The following is a 27295-nucleotide window of genomic DNA, read 5'->3' on the forward strand; positions in this document are numbered from 1 at the left end:
CAGTTTGCCTTGGGATCCACAAGAATTAGATCTAATGGGATCCTTAAATGGTTCAGGGTCTTGTTTTATGCTGGGAGGTCCCCTTTTTACAGAAAAGGGGGTAAGTACAGCATGGAACAGGAACCAATGGACTGATGTAACTAGTAAAATGACTGACGCCCAAGGAAAACCTGTGTATACTTATCAAAACAGCTCAGGAGATTATTGTAATGGAGCAGTGGGAGCAGAAATCAAAGGTTCAAAGATGCCTCTTTGGGTGAATGACACGGCCAAGGCCATACCCCCGGGATACTTCTTAATTTGTGGGGATCGGGCCTGGTCAGGAGTGCCAAAAGGGGCTATAGGAGGACCATGTTATTTTGGAAAATTGATAATGTTTGCTCCATCTATGAAAGTATTGCGAAATCGTACTCGAGCAAGGAGATCACTAAAAGTATTGGCTCCCAACTGTGACGGCAATTTAACCCTAATGGGTACAGCTGAGCGTATAGCATTATCTATATTTGTTCCTTGGGCGGCATCTGCAAAAGCTTTAGCTAGCTTAAATAGATTAGCTTGTTGGGCACAAAAGCAAATGAATTTAACCTCTAGCATGTTATCGGGATTGTTAGAAGACATGGATAGTATGCGTCATGCTATTTTGCAGAATCGGGCAGCCGTTGATTTTTTGTTATTAGCGCATGGACATGGATGTGAAGATTTTGAAGGTATGTGTTGCATGAATATTTCTGATCACTCTAAATCAATACACTATCAGTTGGCAGAGTTACGCCGGAACATGCATGCAATACAGGTGGAAAATGGACTTTCGGACTGGCTAAAATCATTGGGAGTCACAGGTTGGCTAAAAGATTTGATAGTACATGGGCTGGTAATATTAGTGGCTTTGCTGTTGGCACTAATGGTATTGGGGTGTATTTTAAAATGCTTTGTGAAAGTTATGGAACGTATGATAACTGGGGTCTGGATTGTTCAAAAACAAAAAGGGGGATTTGTTGGATACCTGGAGAGCCAGGGGCACTTAGTGAACAATCCAGACCGAATGGAATTGTTGTGTTTTTGAGTAGCAGGCCTCAGGGACATCGATAAGGCCGTTTGTGAGAAAGTACTGAAGCTGCCTGTAAGAAAAATACTGAAGCCACCTGCGAGAAAATAATGAGGCCGTCTGTGAGAAAGTAATGAAGCTTCCTGTGAGAAAGTAAACGAAGCAACCTTGAGAAGAAGGAAAACAGCTGGCATACGTGACTGGGGGCTGAACGTGATACAGGGTGCAGGTGGAGAAAGCCGTGCGCGTGAACATAGAGACTTAACGAATCATACTTTAGCTAGGAGCGCGTGCATGATATAGTTAACCAATTAGTAGAGAGCTTGCGCATGATACGGAATTAGAAGGGCTATATTAACCGGGATGTATCAACAATAAATTGGCATTTGCTTGATCATATTGGTCGTCAGCAGTGTCCGTTTCTTCCGCGCCAACAAACATTGTCACGGACAGTGAGTACTACTTCGTCCTGGTAACTAGGCTGTCAAAAGCCTTAGCGGTCCTGACTAAGGCCGCCCAAGACCTGCATACCTGTCTCTCAATGCGAGCTGCCCCTTTCTTCATTACCCGCATTTGCAGTCACACTTGGCTGCCAGGCCCACTTGCCGAAGGCAACGCCCGGGCGGACCAAGCAGCTGGGTCACTTGTTGCCATGTACGTGGAGCCGGTGCCAGGTCTGTTTGAAGAGGCCCGTCAATCCCATGAGTTTTATCATCAGGGCACGCACACCATACGACGTCAGTTCCAACTGCCCATCTCACAGGCTTGGGCTATAGCAGCAGCCTGTCCGGCATGCCAAGCAGCAAAGCCAAACCAGCCCTTATACTACCCAGGCATTAACCCCTGGGGGTATGCTCCGAACCAGGTGTGGCAAGTGGATATCACAGAGTACACACCATTTGGCCGTTTTAAGTACATTCATGTTGCGGTCGACACTTGCTCCTGAGCTCTCTTCACATGTCCATTCACAAGGTCCACGGTGCAGAAATCCATCCTGCACTGGAACCTGGCTTTTGCCTGCCTAGGGGTGCCTCGGGAGATAAAGACCGACAATGGGCCGAATTATCGATCACAGGCGTTTTGCCACTTCCTGCAGATGTGGGCAGTCCGCCATATGTTTGGCATTCCTCTGAACAGCACTGGGCGGGCGATTGTAGAAGGCACACACAGAACCCTGAAAGCACAGCTAATGCGCCTAAGAGAGGGGGGAGAGAGGGGTTTGCCAGAGGTCTTAGTCGATAAAGCACTTGTGGTACTGAATCATATGTCCTTTGCCGACCCGCAATCCGTTTACTCTATCCAAAACCATTTTTCTTCGCATCAGCTGTTGTTTGGGGGCAAGGCACTCCCAAAGGTCTGGTAATGCCTGCCGGAAAACCTACATAGGGAAAGTCCTGCTGACCTGCTAACATGGGGACGAGGGTATGCTTGTATCTCCACAGGTGCGGGGACCTGATGGATCCTAGCCCAGTTGGTACAGCCATGGCTGGAGGATCGGCAGGGTGACCGAGCGGCGCGGCACTCTCCAGCTCACCCTGGTGGGATTGATCCTGATTGTGAGTCTTCCAGCGCCAGTGATAACGACTAATTTCTGGGAGTGGTTCATGAACTACACCAACTCCACTCAGGTTTGCATGGTGCTTATGAGTGTTGATGGGCCTTTTACCACTTGTGCCATGGCGGTACGCTTTGCCAATGTCTCCTTCCGACTTGGTAACTTGACCCAGTGGTTAAATTCACCGCAGATTCAAGTCTTACATCAGTATGCCCGCAGAACATTCCTTGTTTGGATTGTACGACAGGGCTGTCGACATCCCAGGAAATGATTTGGATGTCAATATCTCAACAATCTATAGAAATGACTCGCGCCTTTGGGTACAGGTAGAGGACGACTGGAGTACCTTTGCCGATTACGCGCTGTTTAGTGGTTACTTGTTGACGCAGAAGTCACGGACACTGCACACGATCAATATGATCAAGCAAATACCACTTTATTGTTGATACATCCCAGTTAATATAGCCCTTCTAGTTCCTTATCATGCACAAGCTCTTTACTAATTGCTTAACTATATCTATTCACGCACTCTTAGCTAAAATATGATTTGTTAAGTCTCTTGTTCACGTGCACGGTCCTCTCTGCCTACGTCCTGCTTCATGTTCTGCTTTCAGTCACATACACCAGCTTTTCTTCCTCTTTTGAAGGTTGCTTCATCACTTTCTAATCGCAGGCAACCTCTGTGATGTCCTTGAAGCCTACTGCTCACAAACATAACAACTCCATTCAGTCTGGATTGTTCACTAAGTGTCCTTGATTCTAGATATCCGATAGTTGCTCGACTGCTGCTCTGATCCTTAGTGGGGAACCTGCTCTGCAGGCTAAGAGTGTTAAATGGCAGGCCTGGAGAACAACATGCCCCAATGAAGCCACAGTGGGATGGTTATGGTTCAATAGTACCCATGCAGTCATGCCTCTTCCCCTGAGTGAAGATGCGTGGACGGATGAGTTTTTCCCACTGGGTCAAGCTTTTAAGGTGCTGCAGGAGTGTGACAATCGTCGCTGCGCTACTGTGGTGCAGTTGACTCTGAACAATTCTGACCCCATCAGCTTACCGCGGGGCATGTTCCTCATCTGTGGGGGCAGTACTGTATATCCCGTCATTCCCCTACAGCCCCATGGTGGTCCTTGCAGTGTTGGATTCCTCGCAATGACACCGACGACGGTACAGGAGTTCCTGGAGGCTAATGTGACAAGGATAAGGCACCGACGTGATCTTCGCAGTGCCACTTTGGATGCAGGCTGTGACGATGGGATCAGACTGACCGGATGAGTTCAGATTATTTTTGAGACCTTTTTTGTATGGCCGCAGCTTGCCCGAAATACCAAGACCCTCGAACGCTTGGCCTGTTGGGCTGTAAAGAACGCTAACCGCACGGCTCTCATCATATCAGAGTTAACAACCACTTTAGTGGCGCACGATGAGGGGCTGACTCAGGTAAAACTGGCATTAGATTATGCGCTTGCGAGGCTTGGTATCGGTTGCAGTGACTTGGAGGAAGAATTAGGTCTTCAGGGCTATTGCTGTTTGGACTTCAGCAGGAACGCCACATTGGCCTTAGAGAAGGCGCGTACACATGCTGCAAATATTGCCCGGTCAATAGTCAACATCAGGGTCCAGAAGAACTGGGGGTGGTTCTCAGGGCTGTTCCGTTTGCCTCAGTGGCTGGGAAATATAATTCCTATGGGTTTAACTATCATAATTGTCACTTTGATAGCACTCTGCTTGTTTCCACTATTGTTACGGCTTATACACAGCATTATTGATGGGGTTGCTAGACGAATATTCACAATCAATCCCGCTACGACAGCTTCCACCCAGGGGTACCAGCCCCTTCAGCAGCAAGATGTCGGGGCACAATTGTAAAGAGCAAAGAGAGGGGGAAATGTGGGGCCCTGCAAGGAAAGCAACAAGGCTACGAGCAAGGCTGCACGTACACAGAAAGGCGACAAGGCTACGAGCAAGGCTGCAGGTACACAAGAAGGACGGTCTGCAACGATTCGCATGCCTGCTGATGCAATGCCCTGTACTAAGTGAGTTTGGGGAGGGTAGGTGCATTGGCATAGGGGGCGGGTGCATTCGCCTGTGTAGCAAGCGTACGGGCTTGCGTAGCGGGTGTACGGGTATATATTGCGATGTGATGCTGCAGTAAATGGAGAGCTGACTCCATGGCATCTGTGTCTGTGTCTCTCTCCCTGGGATGGGATCCCGGTAGGGTGGGTTGGTTCGTTGTCGCACAGCGACTATTGATAAACTGTACATAAACACCAGTAAACAGCAGCAAGTAAGGTACCGCCCAATACAGCTCTAAAAACAACTCTGAGAACAAATAAAACAACGTGACCAGTGATGACCAGCCGACATAATGAATGGTTGTAACAAATCTGTTTTCAACACACTGTGTTCAAGCCTGTCCTTATCTCAACCCTTCGGACTGACTGGGGGCTTGAACCTTGGATCCTCAGACTAAGGTCAGATGATCTCACAACTGATCTAGTGAGGCCCCTTCGAGCCCCACGTTAGGCGCCAAAAAGACTGTGGTCATTTAGCCCAAGTCACCACACAGTTTCTTGCTCACCCACCCCCTACCCAGCAGGACGGGCGAGAGAAATTGGGAAGAAAGGAAACCTCGTGGGTTGAGATAAAAACAGTTTACAGTTTATTAACTGTTTACTTTTTTAGTAAACAGTTTACTAAAAAACTAAACAGTTTACTAAAAATACTAAAATTTACTATTTTAGTAAATATAATACTATATTTAACAGGATATTAATATATGCAAAATATACAAAATGAACAATGTACAATTTCTCACCACCCGATGTCTGAATGACCGACGCAGCCCATCCCCAGCAGTGATCATGGGGATGACACCGAGCAGCAAGCAAAGGTGGGAGAGCAAGCTAGCAAGGTAGAAGGAATGATGCCAGCAAGCAAGAGAGAAGAAAAGGATGCCAAGGATGCCTGAATGGGTGCCAGAATAGAATGGAATGCCCGAATGGAATGCATACCCCCTCCCATGGGCGACCCCCAATTATATACTGAGCATGACGTTTATGGCATGGAAAGTTCTCTTTGGCCAGTGTGGGTCAATTATTCTGTCTCTCTTTCACCCAGCTTCCCACATCTGCACGTTAAAGAGACTTTAACGAGACTTGGAAAACCAGTGTCCTTGGTCTCATTAACAACAACTTGTATCATCAGAGTGTTTTTATCAACATTCTTCATATACGAAATCCAAAACACACTGGCTACTTAGAGGAAAATTAACTCCATCCCTGCCGAAACCAGGACATATGCCAATAAGCAATAAAAGACTGTATGACTGGAGTCACTCAAACTCCACCCTAATATAAGAAGCAGTGTAAAAGTAAATGGGCCAGGGTAGAAAACTGAGGAAGACGCCATCGTAACTCCACCAGGCCACCATCCTAGAAGACTTTCCGCGCATACATTTTCCTGTACAGACAGTCCGCTCCCCATCCCCAGCTCCTGGGCTCCCTCTGCTGGTTTTGTCCCCCCATGGCCCCACCCTGACCCCCAGACCCCCAAATCCCATGAACCCTTTCTAATCTGGCCGGGCCCCCCAGCACGGCCCCACAGGCAACCAGGCACACACACACACTCCCTTCTTGCACCCCCTCCTTGCACAGATTTTTCCCCACCTCCATTCCAAGCCCCCTGCCCCCCCTGCATCCCCATACCTCCCCCGATGATCCCCTTGTGCCCCACTCCTTGCCCATCCCTCCTTGCACATCTCCCGTTCAGCCCCTGCCTTTGCACACTCCCCTGCTGGCACACTTGCACACCCGATGCATGCACACCCTGCCCCTCGAACACACCTTGCACCCCCTCATTGTGCCATCGGGGCCTGGACTAGGCCCCACCCCCGTTGCCAAGGTGCAGCCCCACGTTGCTAACGGGCGTGTCCGACCACCTCACACCTCTCTCCAGATGCGCGTTCCCATTGCCTTGGAGACCACAGTGTGAGTGGCAGCAGCCATGGTGAGAGCAGGGCCTGAGCTTGTCCTGGGCCCAGCCCTGGGGAGGGAGCCCCTCAGCGCCATGCCCAGGCCTGTGATGCTGCTCCCGAGCCCTTCTTTTGGGTACGGGCATTCTGGGCTTCGCTTTGGGCCAGCAGTGGCTGGGTATGAGCCGTGGCTGTGCTGGAGGCTGTCAGGGGCTTCCAGGCCCCTTCCACGGACCCTGGCTCCCTGTCCCCCTCCTCACCCTGTCCCAGCCATGAGAGCAGGGACATTTGGTAGCCTGGGCTGCTGTGGGAGCTCTGAGCAGCACAGTTTCTTCCCAGCACCTGAGCCATGCACACACCTCGTGTGTTTTGCTTTCTCTCCTTAGGCACCCAAAAAGAAAGGCGGGAAAAAAGGGGAAGAAAGCAAAACTCCAGCAGTGGTGGATGCTTTGTCCCCGCAGGAGATGAGCAAGGAGCAGGTGAGAGAGCCCTCATCTTCCACACCAGTCCCGCTTAGGAAGCCCAGCTCAGCACCTGGCTCCGGCAATGACAGGTGGCGGAGGGTGACAGAGACAAGCAGCTGAGGATCATTTCCCTGCCTGATGGCCAGCTGTGCTGGTGAGGGATTCTCACTGGTCCTGGAAGGAGCAGCCCCCTCGTCCCATCCTCCCTTCTGCTGGTCCGGCCCACTCTGCTCTCCAGCCCTGTGCCCTCCCTGTCTTCTCCCCGACTCCATAACTCCGGCAGCCTGCTCAGCCAGCTGATGGCTCAGCTGGGAGCTCTGTGATGGCAGCCTGCTGTGCTCTTGCTCGCGGTGCCCTCAGTTGCTCCAAGTCCCCTTGTTTTGCCCAGTGTCCTACCAACAGAGGAGCAGATGGCCCTGGGCTGGGGACCTTGCTCCTTGGGAAAGATCTTGCACATCTCAGAGCAAGCAGCATGCCCAGGTGGCCAAGAAGGCCTACAGCATCCTGGATTGTCTCAGAGAGTAGCCAGGATAATTAGGGCAGTGATCGTCCCCTGTAGTCAGCACTGGTGAGGCCGCACCTCCAGTGCTGTGTTCACTTTTGGGCCCCTCACTGAAAGAAAAACATTGAGGTGCTGGAGCACACCCAAAGGAGAGCAACGACGCTGGTGAAGGGTCTGGAGCCCGAGTCCTGTGCTGGAGAAAAGGAGGCTGAGGGGAGATCTTAGTGCTCTCTACAACTACCCGAAAGGAGGTTGGAGCAGAGAGGTTGTGGGTCTCTTCTCCCAAGTAAGAAGTGGTAGGGTGAGAGGAAACCACCTTCACCCAAAGGGTTCTCAAGCATTGGAACAGGCTGCCCAGAGAAGCAGTGGAGTCACCACCCCCAGAGATATTTAAAAGGCACACAGATGTGCTGCTTAGGGACATGGATTGGTGGTGGGCTTGGCAGTGTTGAGATAACGGTTGGACTCAGTGATATTCAAGGTCTTTTCCAACCTAAACGATTCTATGATTTGATTCTACAAATCAGTAGTATTTAGGCACCTGGGAATGGTGTTACTCCTTTTCCAGGGGCTGATGGGTTCTGTCAGGCCCTGGGCAACCCCCACAGTCCCCAGATGTCCCTGTGTCAGGGCCTGTCCCCTTCTCTCCTGCGCGCCTCCATCCCATTGATGGCCACTGTGGCCTGCCAGGTTTGTGACATGGCTTGCCACGGGTGTCTTGTGGAGGTGTCTGTCTGAGGCCTCTTTTTTCCCCTCCCTGGCTCTTCCCCTTGGCTTTGCAGCTGGAGAAGCATGTTGCGCGTCTGCGGGAGGAGCTGGACCGGGAACGGGAAGAGCGCAACTATTTCCAGCTGGAACGTGACAAGTTTCACAGCTTCTGGGAGATGACCCGCCGGCAGCTGGAGGAGCAGAAAGCAGAGTTGCGGAAGAAGGAGTGGGAGATGAAGGAGGCGGAGGAGCAGCAACAAGTGGAGCTGAAGGTGGGAGGGCAGGAGGCTGGGAGATGTTGTGAGTGCCCCAAGCTCTGTCTGAGCCTTGGGCAGCTCTGAGGAGGTGAGGGAAGGGCTAGAGGAGGAGAAGCTGGGTGAGATGCAACCCAGACGCGTCACAGATAAAAATCCCAGGTCCACATGTCTCCTGCAGAAGCCCCTCACCCAGTCTGTAGCTTGTCTTTAGGTTTACAAGCAGAAGGTGAAGCACTTGTTGCACGAACACCAAGAAAACCTCACCGAGCTGAAGGGGGAGGGCACCCTGTCCGTGAAGCGGGCCCAGAAGGATCACTGGGCCCAGGAGATGGAGCTGAGGAAGGACATGCGTTCCATGAAAATGGAGCTGAAGGAGCAGGAGCTGGCCAGTGAGGAGGCACTGAAAAACATGCACCTGGTAGGTCCCTGGCCGGGCCGGAGCCATGTATGAGCCGTGTGCATCTGCTGCAGAGGGAGGTGGTGGGGCTGCGGAGAAGGGCTTCCTGGGGCTCCCAGCTCCTGCGAAATCCCCCTCCTGCAACGGAGAGCTGTGAGAGCTGCTGGAGAACCCATGAGCTGCCGTGTGCAGAGATAACGTGGGACTGGCACCACAGCAGGGGCCTTTCCCAGGGAGCAGGAGGGAATCCTTCAGGATGCAGCTGCCTGAGGATTTGATTATGTGTCTCTGACATGTAGCTTCTCCCTAACAGAAACAAGAGGAGGAGATCACCCAGCTGCACAACAACTTTGAGAGACAGGTGAAAGGTGAGTCCGTGCGCGTAGCTCCTGCGTGACCTCCCTTTGTCAGTGTGCCAGGGGAGGCTTCTCCGAGCTCTGCTGTGCTGCCGGGCTCCGTGGCAGAGCCTCGAGCAGAAAGGGGGATGGGTTTCCCTCCAGTTCTGGCTTGTTTTCCCCGAGTTCTGGACAGTTTTCCCCAAGTTTCCAGAGGGTGCAGGCAGGGCGCCTGTTGCTCTGCTCTCCGTGGTCCCAGTGTAGCTGCTCCGCACACTGGTGGCAGCTGTGGTGACACTGCTAACAAGTGTCTTGAACTCCAGTGATGCCACAGTGGCACACGCCACTCTGGCACCTCACCTATTAATGGCACTGGGGCATGTTACGTGCGATCTCCAGGAGGTCCTCACTCAGCTCTCTGTGTGCTCCCCCAGAGATCAAGGCCAAGTACACCAACAAGATGGAAGTGCTGCGGGACGAGCTTGACTTGTGTAGAACGACCGAGGTCCACAAAGTGGAGGAGGGGAAGAACACCCAGATTGATGAGCTGATGAGGAACCACGAGAAAGCCTTCCGTGACATCAAGGACTACTACAATGATATGCGTGACAAAAACATGGCGCTCATAGACTTGCTCAAGGTACTGCCTGCCCCCCTGCCTCAGCCTGCCTGGCCTGCAGTGTCACCATTCCAGCAATGGACCGCTCCTGTGAGGATTTCACCCAGGTCTGGCCGGTTCCCAGGCGGCCGTGTGGGTGCTGCTACTCTCCTGAGGGTCTGCTACCATTCCAGGAGTGAAGCTCTTGAGCACAGGGTCTTGCTGGGCCAGCAGCAGGAGGGTGTCCGGAGGGTTGGGGAAGCCCTGAGGACCTGGGCAGCCCCCAGGAGTTGGCACTTGTGTTTCCAAGAACAGGAGCAGATGGAGGAGATGAAGAAGAAAGGGAATCGCTTGGAAAAGGAGAAGGCACGTGTGCTGCTCCAGAACAAGCAGCTGAAGGAGCCCCTGCAGCAGGCCCGCGAGCAGCTGTCTGAGCTGCAGAAGAAGTTGGCCAACTATGACAAGGACAAGGAGGCCCTGAGGGTGAGTGCCAGCCCTGTCCTCTCCCCAGTGGCCCTGGCTCTGTCCTGGAGGCAGCCGCTCAGCAGTGACCTCTGCCACTCGGCTTGGCCAGATCCCTGAGCAAAGTCCTCCGAGTTCCTTTGGGCTTCGCTGGGTGCTTGTACGATCTCAAATGGCACTCCGGTAGCGAGAAAGTAGAGTCGCCTCCACAGCAGAGAGGAAAGGGTGTTGGTGCGGGTACTGCTTCATTTTTCTCACCCATTTCTCTTTGCTGGTCACTCTCCTGCCTTGCCCGAACGTGTCCCCCACACCTCCCAGAGAAACCTGTGCTTTTTAACTGCCCCTTCCCACTCGCAGAACATCAGAGCCCATCTGAAACTCACCCAGAAGGAACTGAAGGCTCTTCAGTGGGAACACGAGGTCCTGAAGCAGAGGTTCAGCAAGGTGAGAGCTGCAGATGGGTCTGGGCATCCCACTTCCCTCTCCAAAACCCTGGCCCCTCCGCAGAGGGCTGGTCATGGGGACTGAGCAGAGAGTTTGTGCTTAGCCAAGGGCTTTCAGAAGATCTGATCCAGAGCCCTGAGATAACTGCTACTTCCAGTGAAGCTTCTCACAGCTTTGGCATCTTCCACTCAGCTCAGCAGACAGGCCTGGCCTTGTACTTGGCTAAGCAAGCGCGCACGCTCAGGTAGTCCCCTCCCAGCCAGGGAGCCACTGGCTGCAGCAGCAGTTCTGGAGCAGAGCTGTGGCGAGGGATTGTCATGGGTCAGCACCCCCGGTGGGAGCTCGCTCCCTCCTTCTGCTGGCATTTGGGGGTTGCTTCCCTTGTTTGCCATGCGGGAGTGGCTCGGGATGAGTCCCATTGTCTGAGTTCTCCCAGACTCAGCCTCTCCCCCTCCCAGCGAAGATAAATCTCTGGAGGCAAGAAGAGAGCTTGTTTGTAATTAGCAGAAATCCTCAGGAACAGGAAGACTGGTCTGAGGCCTTGTTATCGATCCATCATGAAGGCAGCAACATATTAATTGCATTCCAAAATAAGCTGTGGTGGAGAAATTGTGTCCTAATTAGGACACTTCTTAACCAGCTGTGAGCCAGGGACTCCTGCCAGCTGCGAGGAGAGGAGAGACCCTTGTGTGCTGTGGGGCCCCCTCTGAAGTGTAAACCAGTGCCCATCCAGCCATTCTGCTGTCAGAGGTGTCTCGGGCCTGGAGGGGAGGCGAGAGCAGAAGTGTGGGTGCTGAGGGAGTGCCAGCCATGAAGGGAGGGAGGGAGAGAAGCTGTGCTCCAGCACCTGCCTTCCTGTGGGCTGCAGGTGCCATGGGGAATGGCCAGGCCGTGGCTGGAGCAGGCAGGGCCAAGCCACCAGACCTGTCTGGTGCTGGCCCGGGGTTGCCGCCAGCCCGGGTGTGAAGGCACGCTGTCTTTGGGAGCAGGTGCAGGCGGAGCGAGATGAGCTCTATCAGAAGTTCACCCAAGCCACAGAAGAGGTGCAGCAGAAGACGGGCTTCAAGAACTTGCTCCTAGAGCGCAAGCTGAAAGGGCTCCTCAGCATGGTGGAGAAAAAGGATGTGGAGCTCAGTGAGGCCTTTGCAGCCTCCAACCTCGACCCGGATGCCCTCTTCTTGGTCTCCAGCAAGCTGGAGGTACTGTGTGGGGCCCGGTGAGGGCTGGCCTTGGAGGGCAGAGGCTGCCTTATGGTGAAAGCTGACCCTGAGCCATGCAAGCCCTCGTCCTCCGTGGCTGAAGCTGCCATGTCACTCATCCATGTCCCTCACCTCTGCCTGGGGCTGGCTGTCCCTGGCAGTTCTGGCTGGAAGGACATAGAGCGGTGGCCACCTGTCAGGCTGTACTGCAAGCTAAGTCCTGCTGCCAGCTCGGCCGCTGCGCAGCAGCTCCTCTGTGCACTCTGTCACACTGCTCACAGCCGCCGTGTCCCCAGGGCCGTGTAGCTGTTGCCTGATGCACCATCTCCCTTTGCAGGACTTGGTCAGTTCGAAGAACACCACCATCAGGCAGCTGCAGCTGCAGCTAGCCCAAGTCTGCAAGGTGAGGGAAGGGGATGAAGCTTCCCTGAGCCCTGCAGGTCAGGGCTGGGGCCTGGTGGGTGCTGGCTGTGGCTTGGTGGGGTGGAAATGGGAATTTCTACTCCAAGCCTTGCACCAAGTGGATGGAAGGGAACTTCCAGCAGGCCGGCTGAGCTGCTTCATGGCCTGGGCAGGAGCCAGCCCAGGCTGCGGTTTCCCCTGCAAAGGAAGGCATTTTGGGGTCCTCTCCATGCAGGGAGGTGCAGAGCGTCCATGGCAAGGCAGGGAGGTGCTGGGCTGGAGCTCGGTATCAGGCTGAGCATGGGACGCTTCTCTTGCAGGCACACAATGACATGCTGCACACGTTGGAGGCCAAGCTGAGAGCCTTTGGGATCCCCGTGGACAACCTGGGCTTTAAGCCACTGGCGAGCCCCGTGCTGGGGCAGGTGCTGGGACAGGGCCCTGCGGGACTCATCGCTGTGCCCTCCTGGCGCCAGCTGGCGCGAAGGGACCCGCTGTGCCGTGCAGGGCCTCATTGGTGCTCCGCGACAATAAACAGAGCCCAGTGAGCCTTTGGCTCACTGTAGTCACATAGGGTAAATTTTGTATGAAATCTATGTGCCCTTAGAGGGAACACGGAGTCTCAGAACTGCTACAACATCTCGTTTGTTAGCAGTTAGCCCAGCATGTCTGGGGTGATTAAGAAGAGTGGTAGAACAAAGGCAGGCCTCAAACCCCAGCTGTGAAGATAGGCCCTGAGCCATCACTTTGGAGCCAGAAAATCAAGGAAAACGCGACCTGTTCCCAAGACCACGGATGGAGATTTTAAGGAAGGGTTCCGCCAGAGAATTTGAGGAGGGCCCACTCTGACAACCCCCAAGACCACCAGAAGACCCTTGACTCAAAAGACTGAGCATGCACAAGTGGGTGGGGAATATTACAATGGTTTCCAGGAAAACTGATGATTATGTATTAGTGTTCAGGGAATTATTAATGATGATGTATGAAATCACTAAATAGATTCTGTCCAGATTTTCAGACCGGCATGTATGCTGGGTGGAAGGATCCCCCGTGCATCCAGCGCTGCAACAAAGAATGCTGCTTCTTAATGCTATATTGCTGTTCAGGAGTTTGATTCCCGATTTTGGTGACACAGCTACTGGAGAAATGAGGGAAAAGGTCATGCCAGCATCAGTCCCTGCGACCACTGACTCACCAACCCTCTACTTCATTCCTACCACTGATTTAAAAGAAATGGGGGGAGTAACAGGACTGAGTGCGCGTAGGAATTGACGGGCCGGGCGAGGAGACTGGAACCAATCATTCTATAGAATAGTAATGCACATGTATTCGAAAGCTGAATCTGTAAAGGCTTTTTGTTCAAATACACTGCAGAGGGTCCCACTTGGTGTGATCCATTTGTGGGAGACTGTAGTGGATGGGAATATGAGCAAGTGTATCGATGTAAGCAAATGCAGCAAAGTGAGTAATGCGGATGGGAATAGGGGTGAATGTATCAAAGCAAACAGGACCTGAGCACAATGGGCAAAGCGAGAGTACATGCTGAGAAGCAACGGTGTGAAGAAGTACGTGATGAAGAACAATGCTACAACGTCAATCAAAAGCGTGAAGCAAATTGGACAAATAGTGGGGTGGTAGAGATCGTGCTAATAGTTGCCCTATAGGAATAGAGATCGTAGACAAAGAGCATCCAGGTAAAGAGTATAAAACACTGCTGTAAAAATAAACTTTGGCCTTTTGGGCTCACTTGCTGTCTTGCCCGTTACTCTGTCCCACCAATATGCCACAGATGGCGCCCAAACAGGGACGCACTTAAACTTCAAAAGGAACAAGGACGGAAACTCTGAAGAGGCTTGAACAAAGCCTGCACTGGTGGCATAGCCCAGTTGAACCAGAGGCCGGAATCCAGAAACCGGGATTGAGGATCCACACATCAGAAAGCGCGCTCATCACTTGCATACAGGTGAGCAACTGGGAATCATGGGAGGGAAAATATCCTCAGATGAGATGCAAAGCATTGATGTAATGGGAAAAATGCTGAAAACGCAGGGCAGGACTGTTACCAGCCCACAGTTAATGACTTTATTAGAGTGGATTCGTGAAAATCATCCGCAATTTCCTGCAGACGGGACTTTTCAAATAGAGGCTTGGGAGAAAGTGGGCACAAGCCTTCAAAAAATCGCTGCAGCAGCTTTTTGCAGCCAAGCTTGCAAAAACTTAGCCACTTGGGTACAAATCATGCTAACCCTCGACAATGTTTCAACAGAGTCTACTAATTCTTCTTTGCCTGAGGCGTCGGCATCTCCATTACCAGACCCTCAACCTGTAAGCGTGTCCCCCTGTAACAATGGCATCTCCCCAGAAACTGGCTGGGGGGAGGGATTAGCACAGAGAACTCCGTGCCGCGGGTCGGGGCAGAAAACTCCGTGCTGTATTCCTGTTCCCCTGCAACCTGCACTTGTACACCCTGCTTCCACGCTTTTACCGTCGCTGTCGTCACCACAGTCTCGCGTGCCAGATTTGCCTCGGGTTTCACCTATCAATTCTTTTCCTGATACTGCGCTTGCTAATAACGAAACCTCTCTGGAGGTAGATGTATTTAATGTGGGTTCAAAAGACTTTGAAAAGAAACCTGATCTGTTCCCTCCTCCGTGAAATGTGAATGTTAGTCATGCAGCTGTGAATGTTGAAATGTGTGGTATCTGGGAAGAGCGTAAAAAAGAGGCAATGCAGAATGGTGACTGGCAAACTGTTTTAGCCTGTCCAGTTATGTATCAAGCTAATCAGCAGCTGGTTTCGCAGCCTCTCAGTTATGATGCTATAAAGGAGCTGCGACGGACAGTAAAGAAGGGAGGGATACATTCTTCTTTTACTACACCCTTACTTGAGGCAAAAGCAGAGTCGTATACTCTGGATCCACATGATTGGAAATTGTTAATGAAAATGGTGTTAACACCTACACAGTCCATGATTTTAAAGAAGGATGGACTGTGCAAAGTATTACAAAATTTAAATCAACAGATTCCAATAGGATATGAACAACTGGCAGGAGAAAATGCTTATAGTAACTCGCTCCTGCAGGCACAGTTCCCGAGAGAAGCGTATGCTCAAATTAGACATATTGCTCTTAGGGCAGTGAGAAAAATCCCAGCATCAAAAGGCGAAGGACCTCAATCTTTTGTTAAGGTGCTGCAAGGAGCTAATGAGCCATATGCAGATTTCATAGATCGTCTGCAAGCTACTTTCGAGCAGCAGTTCGACAATGATGATGCAAGAGGGATGTTGCTATTACAACTGGCTGTTGAAAATGCTAACAATGATTGTAAGCATGTACTGCAACCTATGAAAAACCATAATCCCTCTTTGGCTGTGTAGTAGTTCAGCCCCGATCGGGACCAGACTACGCAGTCTCTCTCTCATTCCCCCCACCCTCCGAGAGAATAGGGAGAGATAATATAAGGAAAAACAGCTCGAGGTTTGAGATAAGGACAGGGAGAAATCCTTAAAGTTACCGTTACGGGCAAAACAGACTCGACTTGGGGAAAAACACTCATTTATTTCTAAAACTAGCAGGAGAATGAGACAGGGAACAAGATAACCTCCCCCCACCCCTCCCTCTTCCCGGGCTTAACATTTTCTCTACTACCTCCTGTTGCCTTTGTTGGCGTGGCGACCTGGTTCAGGAACGGCACGGCGACCAACCCCAGGCCGCTCGGTCCATCAGCTCGCTGACACCAGTGTGGTGGACGGCAAATGGCGTTTATTGAGGGGTAACACGACCTTATATAGCTTAGGTTTACAACGTTATTTCCGTCTGCTTGCATCACAAACTGACCGCTATTGGTCATCAGGAGAGAGACCCTATCTTTCCGTACAGCGCGATATCTTCCGGTCGCCAGACCCTAGCTACCCACATTTCCCCCCTCCCTATGAGTAATTAAATTGATCAAAATATCACAGTCTTTTCCCATTCAAATGCAAACGATTTTGACTGGCCTCATGGAGAGGGAGGCAAAAGAAAAAAAGCGTCCTTTCAAATCCGGAGCAGCAAGCCAAAGTGGTTCAGGTGTCATCACAGTCAGCAGGGCGTATGGATCCGCCACTGCTGGGTAGAGGTCTTCTTACTTTCCGTACGTCCAGTCCCAACGATATCTTTCCAGTGAGCAAGTACACAACCTAAAGGGCTTTTCTTTAATGTTCCTCCACTCTGACCTCCTCCCATATTTACTGATTCATTCTCTGATCCTGTCTTTACTCCGTGTCCAGCAACTCAGTTGCTGTACCACCCCTTCCCCAGAGTTTGAGGGGTGCTGCCACTCCCCCAGAATCCGACTGGGCGACTACTTCCTCTCTTCCCTCAGCCCGACTTCCTCTTTCCAGCGTACACATACACAACCCTCTCTTTACTCACCTAGAACACTCAAAATTCCAGCTAAACACTGCTCACAACTTTTCATTGCAGCACTTACTTGCACTCTGGAACAAACACAGGTTTACAAGAGGTATCGCGGTGTAAAGGATACCATTCAGGGCCATCGGGGTCCCACTACAAGGGAACAAAGAAATCTACAATGACAGAACACAATAAATTGGTACCGCAACTACAAAGACGCACTTTGGATCCAGTTCAAGAATACGTACACCGTGATCTCGGATAAAAACATACTAAACGTATAGTTAAGTTAGTTCAAATATTCTGTTCTTGTTCTACGTTTTACAGCAATCGTAAAGAATATATATATCTTAAAATAGTTGTTACCTTAAAAAGATCGATTAACGGCACTTTGTGAGTAGGCGTAAAAGCGAAGGCAAGCCTAATACTGTTAGTAAACCTGAGTGAAAATACTGTGTAATCATCTCGCGATAGCGAGTGTAAGGCACGCTGGGCGGATGGTAAATGGGGAACGATTAGGGATAATTCTAAACAAACAGAACCTTAAAGCAATTGTCGGTGTTCCATGCGTTCCACTAACATGACGTTAACCGTCTCTAATCGGCTCTTGACAAACGACACGAGTCTGTTTAATATACAGGGTCCGAAGACCAATGCTAACACGATCATTGTGACTGGCCCTCCCAGGGTAGATACCAGGGTGGTTAACCACGGTGTGGCGAGTAAACCCTTTGTCCCCCGTCTGCCACCCGGACCGGGAACGCCAGCGTGGCTGTTGGGACCCAATCCGCACAGGCAATCTTTATTTCCCTCCAATCCGTGAGAGGAACTCCTTCCCCTCGCGATTCCTTTTTATTTTGGCTGGGGATATTTTTGCTTTTAATTTTATTTACCCTCGTGTCCTCCTCCTCTGAGTCTGAATCGGTTACGAGCCGCTCGCCCCAGCTCGCGGCTGTTCCGGAGTCGGAACTCGACTGACTGGTTACTTCCGGGTTCTGATGCCTGTTTGTTGGGCGCCGCCTACTTCCTTGGTGGGCGGGCCGTTCCCTCCCCCTTGGCTTGTCCCTCCGTTTTGGTTCGCCCCGCCTTCTGCTCGGCGGGCCGCTCTGATTGGCTGTCGGCGCTTCACTCACACTCCCCTCCCCTCCCCGGTCGCCCCCACCACTCTTCTCCTTCTTGTCCTCCTGCCCTTCACCTTTGTGTGCGCTTCTTAGCTCGAGCGCTTCTTCTTTGTTCCCACCGGGGACATCTTCGCCCCGCCCTCCCCCCGGGGTTCGGCGCCATTATGAGGCGCATAAGGTGGTGGTCTCGCCCGGGCTTCAGCGCCCCTGGCTTCCTCAGTTAACCCACCCCAGAAGGACAGTGCGCGCTTCTGTGCCTCCGTAATCGGGTCAGGGTTTGGGGACTGAGGGGGCGAGGGGTTCAGGGGTAGAGGGGGCGTGTCGCCCTCTTGTAAGTTTTTGGACTCCGTGGAATCACCGCCGTTTGGGGGGTGCGGAGTCTGCGTAGCTGCCCCGACTCCCAATTTCGGAGTGACTAACAAACAGTCCCTTGCCGCCCTCCAGGTTTCCTGCTCTTGTAAGGCCTTCTGCAGGGCCTGTACGACTTTCCCCCACGACTTAAGGTTTTTCCCGCTACCCGAGGACATCGTCTCCTCGGCTAATGCTTTAGTGCATTTATCCCACACTTCAGGGTGGAGAATATCCACCGGCTGGTCAATGACCCCAATTTGTAAAAGCCTCGCAACTGCGACAGTAAAATCTTTGGGCTTACAATCAATACCCCACTGCTTATGTAATTGTGATACGACCTTCACAAGGGCTTCCATCCTCCTTGTTGGTCCGGGAGCGTCCTCCCCGTCGGGCTGGTCCTGCCGCTCCGGCCGCCGTTCACCCGTCCAGGCGACTTCCCGGGTTTCGGCACCACTTGTTGCCTTTGTTGGCGTGGCGACCTGGTTCAGGGCCTGGACTAGGCCCCACCCCCGTTGCCACGGTGCAGCCCCACGTTGCTAACGGGCGTGTCCGACCACCTCACACCTCTCTCCAGATGCGCGTTCCCATTGCCTTGGAGACCACAGTGTGAGTGGCAGCAGCCATGGTGAGAGCAGGGCCTGAGCTTGTCCTGGGCCCAGCCCTGGGGAGGGAGCCCCTCAGCGCCATGCCCAGGCCTGTGATGCTGCTCCCGAGCCCTTCTTTTGGGTACGGGCATTCTGGGCTTCGCTTTGGGCCAGCAGTGGCTGGGTATGAGCCGTGGCTGTGCTGGAGGCTGTCAGGGGCTTCCAGGCCCCTTCCACGGACCCTGGCTCCCTGTCCCCCTCCTCACCCTGTCCCAGCCATGAGAGCAGGGACATTTGGTGGCCTGGGCTGCTGTGGGAGCTCTGAGCAGCACAGTTTCTTCCCAGCACCTGAGCCATGCACACACCTCGTGTGTTTTGCTTTCTCTCCTTAGGCACCCAAAAAGAAAGGCGGGAAAAAAGGGGAAGAAAGCAAAACTCCAGCAGTGGTGGATGCTTTGTCCCCGCAGGAGATGAGCAAGGAGCAGGTGAGAGAGCCCTCATCTTCCACACCAGTCCCGCTTAGGAAGCCCAGCTCAGCACCTGGCTCCGGCAATGACAGGTGGCGGAGGGTGACAGAGACAAGCAGCTGAGGATCATTTCCCTGCCTGATGGCCAGCTGTGCTGGTGAGGGATTCTCACTGGTCCTGGAAGGAGCAGCCCCCTCGTCCCATCCTCCCTTCTGCTGGTCCGGCCCACTCTGCTCTCCAGCCCTGTGCCCTCCCTGTCTTCTCCCCGACTCCATAACTCCGGCAGCCTGCTCAGCCAGCTGATGGCTCAGCTGGGAGCTCTGTGATGGCAGCCTGCTGTGCTCTTGCTCGCGGCGCCCTCAGTTGCTCCAAGTCCCCTTGTTTTGCCCAGTGTCCTACCAACAGAGGAGCAGATGGCCCTGGGCTGGGGACCTTGCTCCTTGGGAAAGATCTTGCACATCTCAGAGCAAGCAGCATGCCCAGGTGGCCAAGAAGGCCTACAGCATCCTGGATTGTCTCAGAGAGTAGCCAGGATAATTAGGGCAGTGATCGTCCCCTGTAGTCAGCACTGGTGAGGCCGCACCTCCAGTGCTGTGTTCACTTTTGGGCCCCTCACTGAAAGAAAAACATTGAGGTGCTGGAGCACACCCAAAGGAGAGCAACGACGCTGGTGAAGGGTCTGGAGCCCGAGTCCTGTGCTGGAGAAAAGGAGGCTGAGGGGAGATCTTAGTGCTCTCTACAACTACCCGAAAGGAGGTTGGAGCAGAGAGGTTGTGGGTCTCTTCTCCCAAGTAAGAAGTGGTAGGGTGAGAGGAAACCACCTTCACCCAAAGGGTTCTCAAGCATTGGAACAGGCTGCCCAGAGAAGCAGTGGAGTCACCACCCCCAGAGATATTTAAAAGGCACGCAGATGTGCTGCTTAGGGACATGGATTGGTGGTGGGCTTGGCAGTGTTGAGATAACGGTTGGACTCAGTGATATTCAAGGTCTTTTCCAACCTAAACGATTCTATGATTTGATTCTACAAATCAGTAGTATTTAGGCACCTGGGAATGGTGTTACTCCTTTTCCAGGGGCTGATGGGTTCTGTCAGGCCCTGGGCAACCCCCACAGTCCCCAGATGTCCCTGTGTCAGGGCCCGTCCCCTTCTCTCCTGCGCGCCTCCATCCCATTGATGGCCACTGTGGCCTGCCAGGTTTGTGACATGGCTTGCCACGGGTGTCTTGTGGAGGTGTCTGTCTGAGGCCTCTTTTTTCCCCTCCCTGGCTCTTCCCCTTGGCTTTGCAGCTGGAGAAGCATGTTGCGCGTCTGCGGGAGGAGCTGGACCGGGAACGGGAAGAGCGCAACTATTTCCAGCTGGAACGTGACAAGTTTCACAGCTTCTGGGAGATGACCCGCCGGCAGCTGGAGGAGCAGAAAGCAGAGTTGCGGAAGAAGGAGTGGGAGATGAAGGAGGCGGAGGAGCAGCAACAAGTGGAGCTGAAGGTGGGAGGGCAGGAGGCTGGGAGATGTTGTGAGTGCCCCAAGCTCTGTCTGAGCCTTGGGCAGCTCTGAGGAGGTGAGGGAAGGGCTAGAGGAGGAGAAGCTGGGTGAGATGCAACCCAGACGCGTCACAGATAAAAATCCCAGGTCCACATGTCTCCTGCAGAAGCCCCTCACCCAGTCTGTAGCTTGTCTTTAGGTTTACAAGCAGAAGGTGAAGCACTTGTTGCACGAACACCAAGAAAACCTCACCGAGCTGAAGGGGGAGGGCACCCTGTCCGTGAAGCGGGCCCAGAAGGATCACTGGGCCCAGGAGATGGAGCTGAGGAAGGACATGCGTTCCATGAAAATGGAGCTGAAGGAGCAGGAGCTGGCCAGTGAGGAGGCACTGAAAAACATGCACCTGGTAGGTCCCTGGCCGGGCCGGAGCCATGTATGAGCCGTGTGCATCTGCTGCAGAGGGAGGTGGTGGGGCTGCGGAGAAGGGCTTCCTGGGGCTCCCAGCTCCTGCGAAATCCCCCTCCTGCAACGGAGAGCTGTGAGAGCTGCTGGAGAACCCATGAGCTGCCGTGTGCAGAGATAACGTGGGACTGGCACCACAGCAGGGGCCTTTCCCAGGGAGCAGGAGGGAATCCTTCAGGATGCAGCTGCCTGAGGATTTGATTATGTGTCTCTGACATGTAGCTTCTCCCTAACAGAAACAAGAGGAGGAGATCACCCAGCTGCACAACAACTTTGAGAGACAGGTGAAAGGTGAGTCCGTGCGCGTAGCTCCTGCGTGACCTCCCTTTGTCAGTGTGCCAGGGGAGGCTTCTCCGAGCTCTGCTGTGCTGCCGGGCTCCGTGGCAGAGCCTCGAGCAGAAAGGGGGATGGGTTTCCCTCCAGTTCTGGCTTGTTTTCCCCGAGTTCTGGACAGTTTTCCCCAAGTTTCCAGAGGGTGCAGGCAGGGCGCCTGTTGCTCTGCTCTCCGTGGTCCCAGTGTAGCTGCTCCGCACACTGGTGGCAGCTGTGGTGACACTGCTAACAAGTGTCTTGAACTCCAGTGATGCCACAGTGGCACACGCCACTCTGGCACCTCACCTATTAATGGCACTGGGGCATGTTACGTGCGATCTCCAGGAGGTCCTCACTCAGCTCTCTGTGTGCTCCCCCAGAGATCAAGGCCAAGTACACCAACAAGATGGAAGTGCTGCGGGACGAGCTTGACTTGTGTAGAACGACCGAGGTCCACAAAGTGGAGGAGGGGAAGAACACCCAGATTGATGAGCTGATGAGGAACCACGAGAAAGCCTTCCGTGACATCAAGGACTACTACAATGATATGCGTGACAAAAACATGGCGCTCATAGACTTGCTCAAGGTACTGCCTGCCCCCCTGCCTCAGCCTGCCTGGCCTGCAGTGTCACCATTCCAGCAATGGACCGCTCCTGTGAGGATTTCACCCAGGTCTGGCCGGTTCCCAGGCGGCCGTGTGGGTGCTGCTACTCTCCCGAGGGTCTGCTACCATTCCAGGAGTGAAGCTCTTGAGCACAGGGTCTTGCTGGGCCAGCAGCAGGAGGGTGTCCGGAGGGTTGGGGAAGCCCTGAGGACCTGGGCAGCCCCCAGGAGTTGGCACTTGTGTTTCCAAGAACAGGAGCAGATGGAGGAGATGAAGAAGAAAGGGAATCGCTTGGAAAAGGAGAAGGCACGTGTGCTGCTCCAGAACAAGCAGCTGAAGGAGCCCCTGCAGCAGGCCCGCGAGCAGCTGTCTGAGCTGCAGAAGAAGTTGGCCAACTATGACAAGGACAAGGAGGCCCTGAGGGTGAGTGCCAGCCCTGTCCTCTCCCCAGTGGCCCTGGCTCTGTCCTGGAGGCAGCCGCTCAGCAGTGACCTCTGCCACTCGGCTTGGCCAGATCCCTGAGCAAAGTCCTCCGAGTTCCTTTGGGCTTCGCTGGGTGCTTGTACGATCTCAAATGGCACTCCGGTAGCGAGAAAGTAGAGTCGCCTCCACAGCAGAGAGGAAAGGGTGTTGGTGCGGGTACTGCTTCTTTTTTCTCACCCATTTCTCTTTGCTGGTCACTCTCCTGCCTTGCCCGAACGTGTCCCCGACACCTCCCAGAGAAACCTGTGCTTTTTAACTGCCCCTTCCCACTCGCAGAACATCAGAGCCCATCTGAAACTCACCCAGAAGGAACTGAAGGCTCTTCAGTGGGAACACGAGGTCCTGGAGCAGAGGTTCAGCAAGGTGAGAGCTGCAGATGGGTCTGGGCATCCCACTTCCCTCTCCAAAACCCTGGCCCCTCCGCAGAGGGCTGGTCATGGGGACTGAGCAGAGAGTTTGTGCTTAGCCAAGGGCTTTCAGAAGATCTGATCCAGAGCCCTGAGATAACTGCTACTTCCAGTGAAGCTTCTCACAGCTTTGGCATCTTCCACTCAGCTCAGCAGACAGGCCTGGCCTTGTACTTGGCTAAGCAAGCGCGCACGCTCAGGTAGTCCCCTCCCAGCCAGGGAGCCACTGGCTGCAGCAGCAGTTCTGGAGCAGAGCTGTGGCGAGGGATTGTCATGGGTCAGCACCCCCGGTGGGAGCTCGCTCCCTCCTTCTGCTGGCATTTGGGGGTTGCTTCCCTTGTTTGCCATGCGGGAGTGGCTCGGGATGAGTCCCATTGTCTGAGTTCTCCCAGACTCAGCCTCTCCCCCTCCCAGCGAAGATAAATCTCTGGAGGCAAGAAGAGAGCTTGTTTGTAATTAGCAGAAATCCTCAGGAACAGGAAGACTGGTCTGAGGCCTTGTTATCGATCCATCATGAAGGCAGCAACATATTAATTGCATTCCAAAATAAGCTGTGGTGGAGAAATTGTGTCCTAATTAGGACACTTCTTAACCAGCTGTGAGCCAGGGACTCCTGCCAGCTGCGAGGAGAGGAGAGACCCTTGTGTGCTGTGGGGCCCCCTCTGAAGTGTAAACCAGTGCCCATCCAGCCATTCTGCTGTCAGAGGTGTCTCGGGCCTGGAGGGGAGGCGAGAGCAGAAGTGTGGGTGCTGAGGGAGTGCCAGCCATGAAGGGAGGGAGGGAGAGAAGCTGTGCTCCAGCACCTGCCTTCCTGTGGGCTGCAGGTGCCATGGGGAATGGCCAGGCCGTGGCTGGAGCAGGCAGGGCCAAGCCACCAGACCTGTCTGGTGCTGGCCCGGGGTTGCCGCCAGCCCGGGTGTGAAGGCACGCTGTCTTTGGGAGCAGGTGCAGGCGGAGCGAGATGAGCTCTATCAGAAGTTCACCCAAGCCACAGAAGAGGTGCAGCAGAAGACGGGCTTCAAGAACTTGCTCCTAGAGCGCAAGCTGAAAGGGCTCCTCAGCATGGTGGAGAAAAAGGATGTGGAGCTCAGTGAGGCCTTTGCAGCCTCCAACCTCGACCCGGATGCCCTCTTCTTGGTCTCCAGCAAGCTGGAGGTACTGTGTGGGGCCCGGTGAGGGCTGGCCTTGGAGGGCAGAGGCTGCCTTATGGTGAAAGCTGACCCTGAGCCATGCAAGCCCTCGTCCTCCGTGGCTGAAGCTGCCATGTCACTCATCCATGTCCCTCACCTCTGCCTGGGGCTGGCTGTCCCTGGCAGTTCTGGCTGGAAGGACATAGAGCGGTGGCCACCTGTCAGGCTGTACTGCAAGCTAAGTCCTGCTGCCAGCTCGGCCGCTGCGCAGCAGCTCCTCTGTGCACTCTGTCACACTGCTCACAGCCGCCGTGTCCCCAGGGCCGTGTAGCTGTTGCCTGATGCACCATCTCCCTTTGCAGGACTTGGTCAGTTCGAAGAACACCACCATCAGGCAGCTGCAGCTGCAGCTAGCCCAAGTCTGCAAGGTGAGGGAAGGGGATGAAGCTTCCCTGAGCCCTGCAGGTCAGGGCTGGGGCCTGGTGGGTGCTGGCTGTGGCTTGGTGGGGTGGAAATGGGAATTTCTACTCCAAGCCTTGCACCAAGTGGATGGAAGGGAACTTCCAGCAGGCCGGCTGAGCTGCTTCATGGCCTGGGCAGGAGCCAGCCCAGGCTGCGGTTTCCCCTGCAAAGGAAGGCATTTTGGGGTCCTCTCCATGCAGGGAGGTGCAGAGCGTCCATGGCAAGGCAGGGAGGTGCTGGGCTGGAGCTCGGTATCAGGCTGAGCATGGGACGCTTCTCTTGCAGGCACACAATGACATGCTGCACACGTTGGAGGCCAAGCTGAGAGCCTTTGGGATCCCCGTGGACAACCTGGGCTTTAAGCCACTGGCGAGCCCCGTGCTGGGGCAGGTGCTGGGACAGGGCCCTGCGGGACTCATCGCTGTGCCCTCCTGGCGCCAGCTGGCGCGAAGGGACCCGCTGTGCCGTGCAGGGCCTCATTGGTGCTCCGTGACAATAAACAGAGCCCAGTGAGCCTTTGGCTCACTGTAGTCACATAGGGTAAATTTTGTATGAAATCTATGTGCCCTTAGAGGGAACACGGAGTCTCAGAACTGCTACAACATCTTGTTTGTTAGCAGTTAGCCCAGCATGTCTGGGGTGATTAAGAAGAGTGGTAGAACAAAGGCAGGCCTCAAACCCCAGCTGTGAAGATAGGCCCTGAGCCATCACTTTGGAGCCAGAAAATCAAGGAAAACGCGACCTGTTCCCAAGACCACGGATGGAGATTTTAAGGAAGGGTTCCGCCAGAGAATTTGAGGAGGGCCCACTCTGACAACCCCCAAGACCACCAGAAGACCCTTGACTCAAAAGACTGAGCATGCACAAGTGGGTGGGGAATATTACAATGGTTTCCAGGAAAACTGATGATTATGTATTAGTGTTCAGGGAATTATTAATGATGATGTATGAAATCACTAAATAGATTCTGTCCAGATTTTCAGACCGGCATGTATGCTGGGTGGAAGGATCCCCCGTGCATCCAGCGCTGCAACAAAGAATGCTGCTTCTTAATGCTATATTGCTGTTCAGGAGTTTGATTCCCGATTTTGGTGACACAGCTACTGGAGAAATGAGGGAAAAGGTCATGCCAGCATCAGTCCCTGCGACCACTGACTCACCAACCCTCTACTTCATTCCTACCACTGATTTAAAAGAAATGGGGGGAGTAACAGGACTGAGTGCGCGTAGGAATTGACGGGCCGGGCGAGGAGACTGGAACCAATCATTCTATAGAATAGTAATGCACATGTATTCGAAAGCTGAATCTGTAAAGGCTTTTTGTTCAAATACACTGCAGAGGGTCCCACTTGGTGTGATCCATTTGTGGGAGACTGTAGTGGATGGGAATATGAGCAAGTGTATCGATGTAAGCAAATGCAGCAAAGTGAGTAATGCGGATGGGAATAGGGGTGAATGTATCAAAGCAAACAGGACCTGAGCACAATGGGCAAAGCGAGAGTACATGCTGAGAAGCAACGGTGTGAAGAAGTACGTGATGAAGAACAATGCTACAACGTCAATCAAAAGCGTGAAGCAAATTGGACAAATAGTGGGGTGGTAGAGATCGTGCTAATAGTTGCCCTATAGGAATAGAGATCGTAGACAAAGAGCATCCAGGTAAAGAGTATAAAACACTGCTGTAAAAATAAACTTTGGCCTTTTGGGCTCACTTGCTGTCTTGCCCGTTACTCTGTCCCACCAATATGCCACAGATGGCGCCCAAACAGGGACGCACTTAAACTTCAAAAGGAACAAGGACGGAAACTCTGAAGAGGCTTGAACAAAGCCTGCACTGGTGGCATAGCCCAGTTGAACCAGAGGCCGGAATCCAGAAACCGGGATTGAGGATCCACACATCAGAAAGCGCGCTCATCACTTGCATACAGGTGAGCAACTGGGAATCATGGGAGGGAAAATATCCTCAGATGAGATGCAAAGCATTGATGTAATGGGAAAAATGCTGAAAACGCAGGGCAGGACTGTTACCAGCCCACAGTTAATGACTTTATTAGAGTGGATTCGTGAAAATCATCCGCAATTTCCTGCAGACGGGACTTTTCAAATAGAGGCTTGGGAGAAAGTGGGCACAAGCCTTCAAAAAATCGCTGCAGCAGCTTTTTGCAGCCAAGCTTGCAAAAACTTAGCCACTTGGGTACAAATCATGCTAACCCTCGACAATGTTTCAACAGAGTCTACTAATTCTTCTTTGCCTGAGGCGTCGGCATCTCCATTACCAGACCCTCAACCTGTAAGCGTGTCCCCCTGTAACAATGGCATCTCCCCAGAAACTGGTTGGGGGGAGGGATTAGCACAGAGAACTCCGTGCCGCGGGTCGGGGCAGAAAACTCCGTGCTGTATTCCTGTTCCCCTGCAACCTGCACTTGTACACCCTGCTTCCACGCTTTTACCGTCGCTGTCGTCACCACAGTCTCGCGTGCCAGATTTGCCTCGGGTTTCACCTATCAATTCTTTTCCTGATACTGCGCTTGCTAATAACGAAACCTCTCTGGAGGTAGATGTATTTAATGTGGGTTCAAAAGACTTTGAAAAGAAACCTGATCTGTTCCCTCCTCCGTGAAATGTGAATGTTAGTCATGCAGCTGTGAATGTTGAAATGTGTGGTATCTGGGAAGAGCGTAAAAAAGAGGCAATGCAG

At 53.2% G+C, this 27295-nt stretch overlaps 3 protein-coding genes across 3 annotated transcripts; all 3 read left to right on the plus strand.

Annotated features, from left to right (window-relative positions):
- The first annotated feature begins 244 nt into the window (after nt 1–244).
- LOC147596466 (syncytin-A-like) lies at nt 245–1063 on the plus strand. Its single transcript, XM_086771417.1, has one exon. It carries the CDS (start codon nt 245–247, stop codon nt 1061–1063), a length of 819 nt encoding a protein of 272 aa, XP_086627543.1.
- A 5900-nt stretch (nt 1064–6963) lies between these two features.
- LOC147596467 (dynein regulatory complex subunit 4-like) lies at nt 6964–12998 on the plus strand. The gene is made up of 11 exons (XM_086771418.1): nt 6964–7050; nt 8320–8517; nt 8714–8920; nt 9213–9267; nt 9669–9874; nt 10148–10315; nt 10652–10738; nt 11728–11937; nt 12275–12340; nt 12660–12835; nt 12947–12998. The coding sequence occupies exons 1-11, from the start codon at nt 7036–7038 to the stop codon at nt 12996–12998; spliced, it is 1440 nt and encodes a 479-aa protein (XP_086627544.1). The 5' UTR covers nt 6964–7035.
- A 6188-nt stretch (nt 12999–19186) lies between these two features.
- On the plus strand, nt 19187–25110 carry LOC147596468 (dynein regulatory complex subunit 4-like). The gene is made up of 10 exons (XM_086771419.1): nt 19187–19273; nt 20543–20740; nt 20937–21143; nt 21436–21490; nt 21892–22097; nt 22371–22538; nt 22875–22961; nt 23951–24160; nt 24498–24563; nt 24883–25110. Exons 1-10 carry the CDS (start codon nt 19259–19261, stop codon nt 25108–25110), a joined length of 1440 nt encoding a protein of 479 aa, XP_086627545.1. The 5' UTR covers nt 19187–19258.
- The last annotated feature ends 2185 nt before the right edge of the window (nt 25111–27295 follow it).

Source organism: Chlamydotis macqueenii, chromosome Z (assembly GCF_036417535.1).
Source record: "Chlamydotis macqueenii isolate bChlMac1 chromosome Z, bChlMac1.mat, whole genome shotgun sequence".
In the NCBI taxonomy this organism is placed as follows: Eukaryota; Metazoa; Chordata; class Aves; order Otidiformes; family Otididae; genus Chlamydotis; species Chlamydotis macqueenii.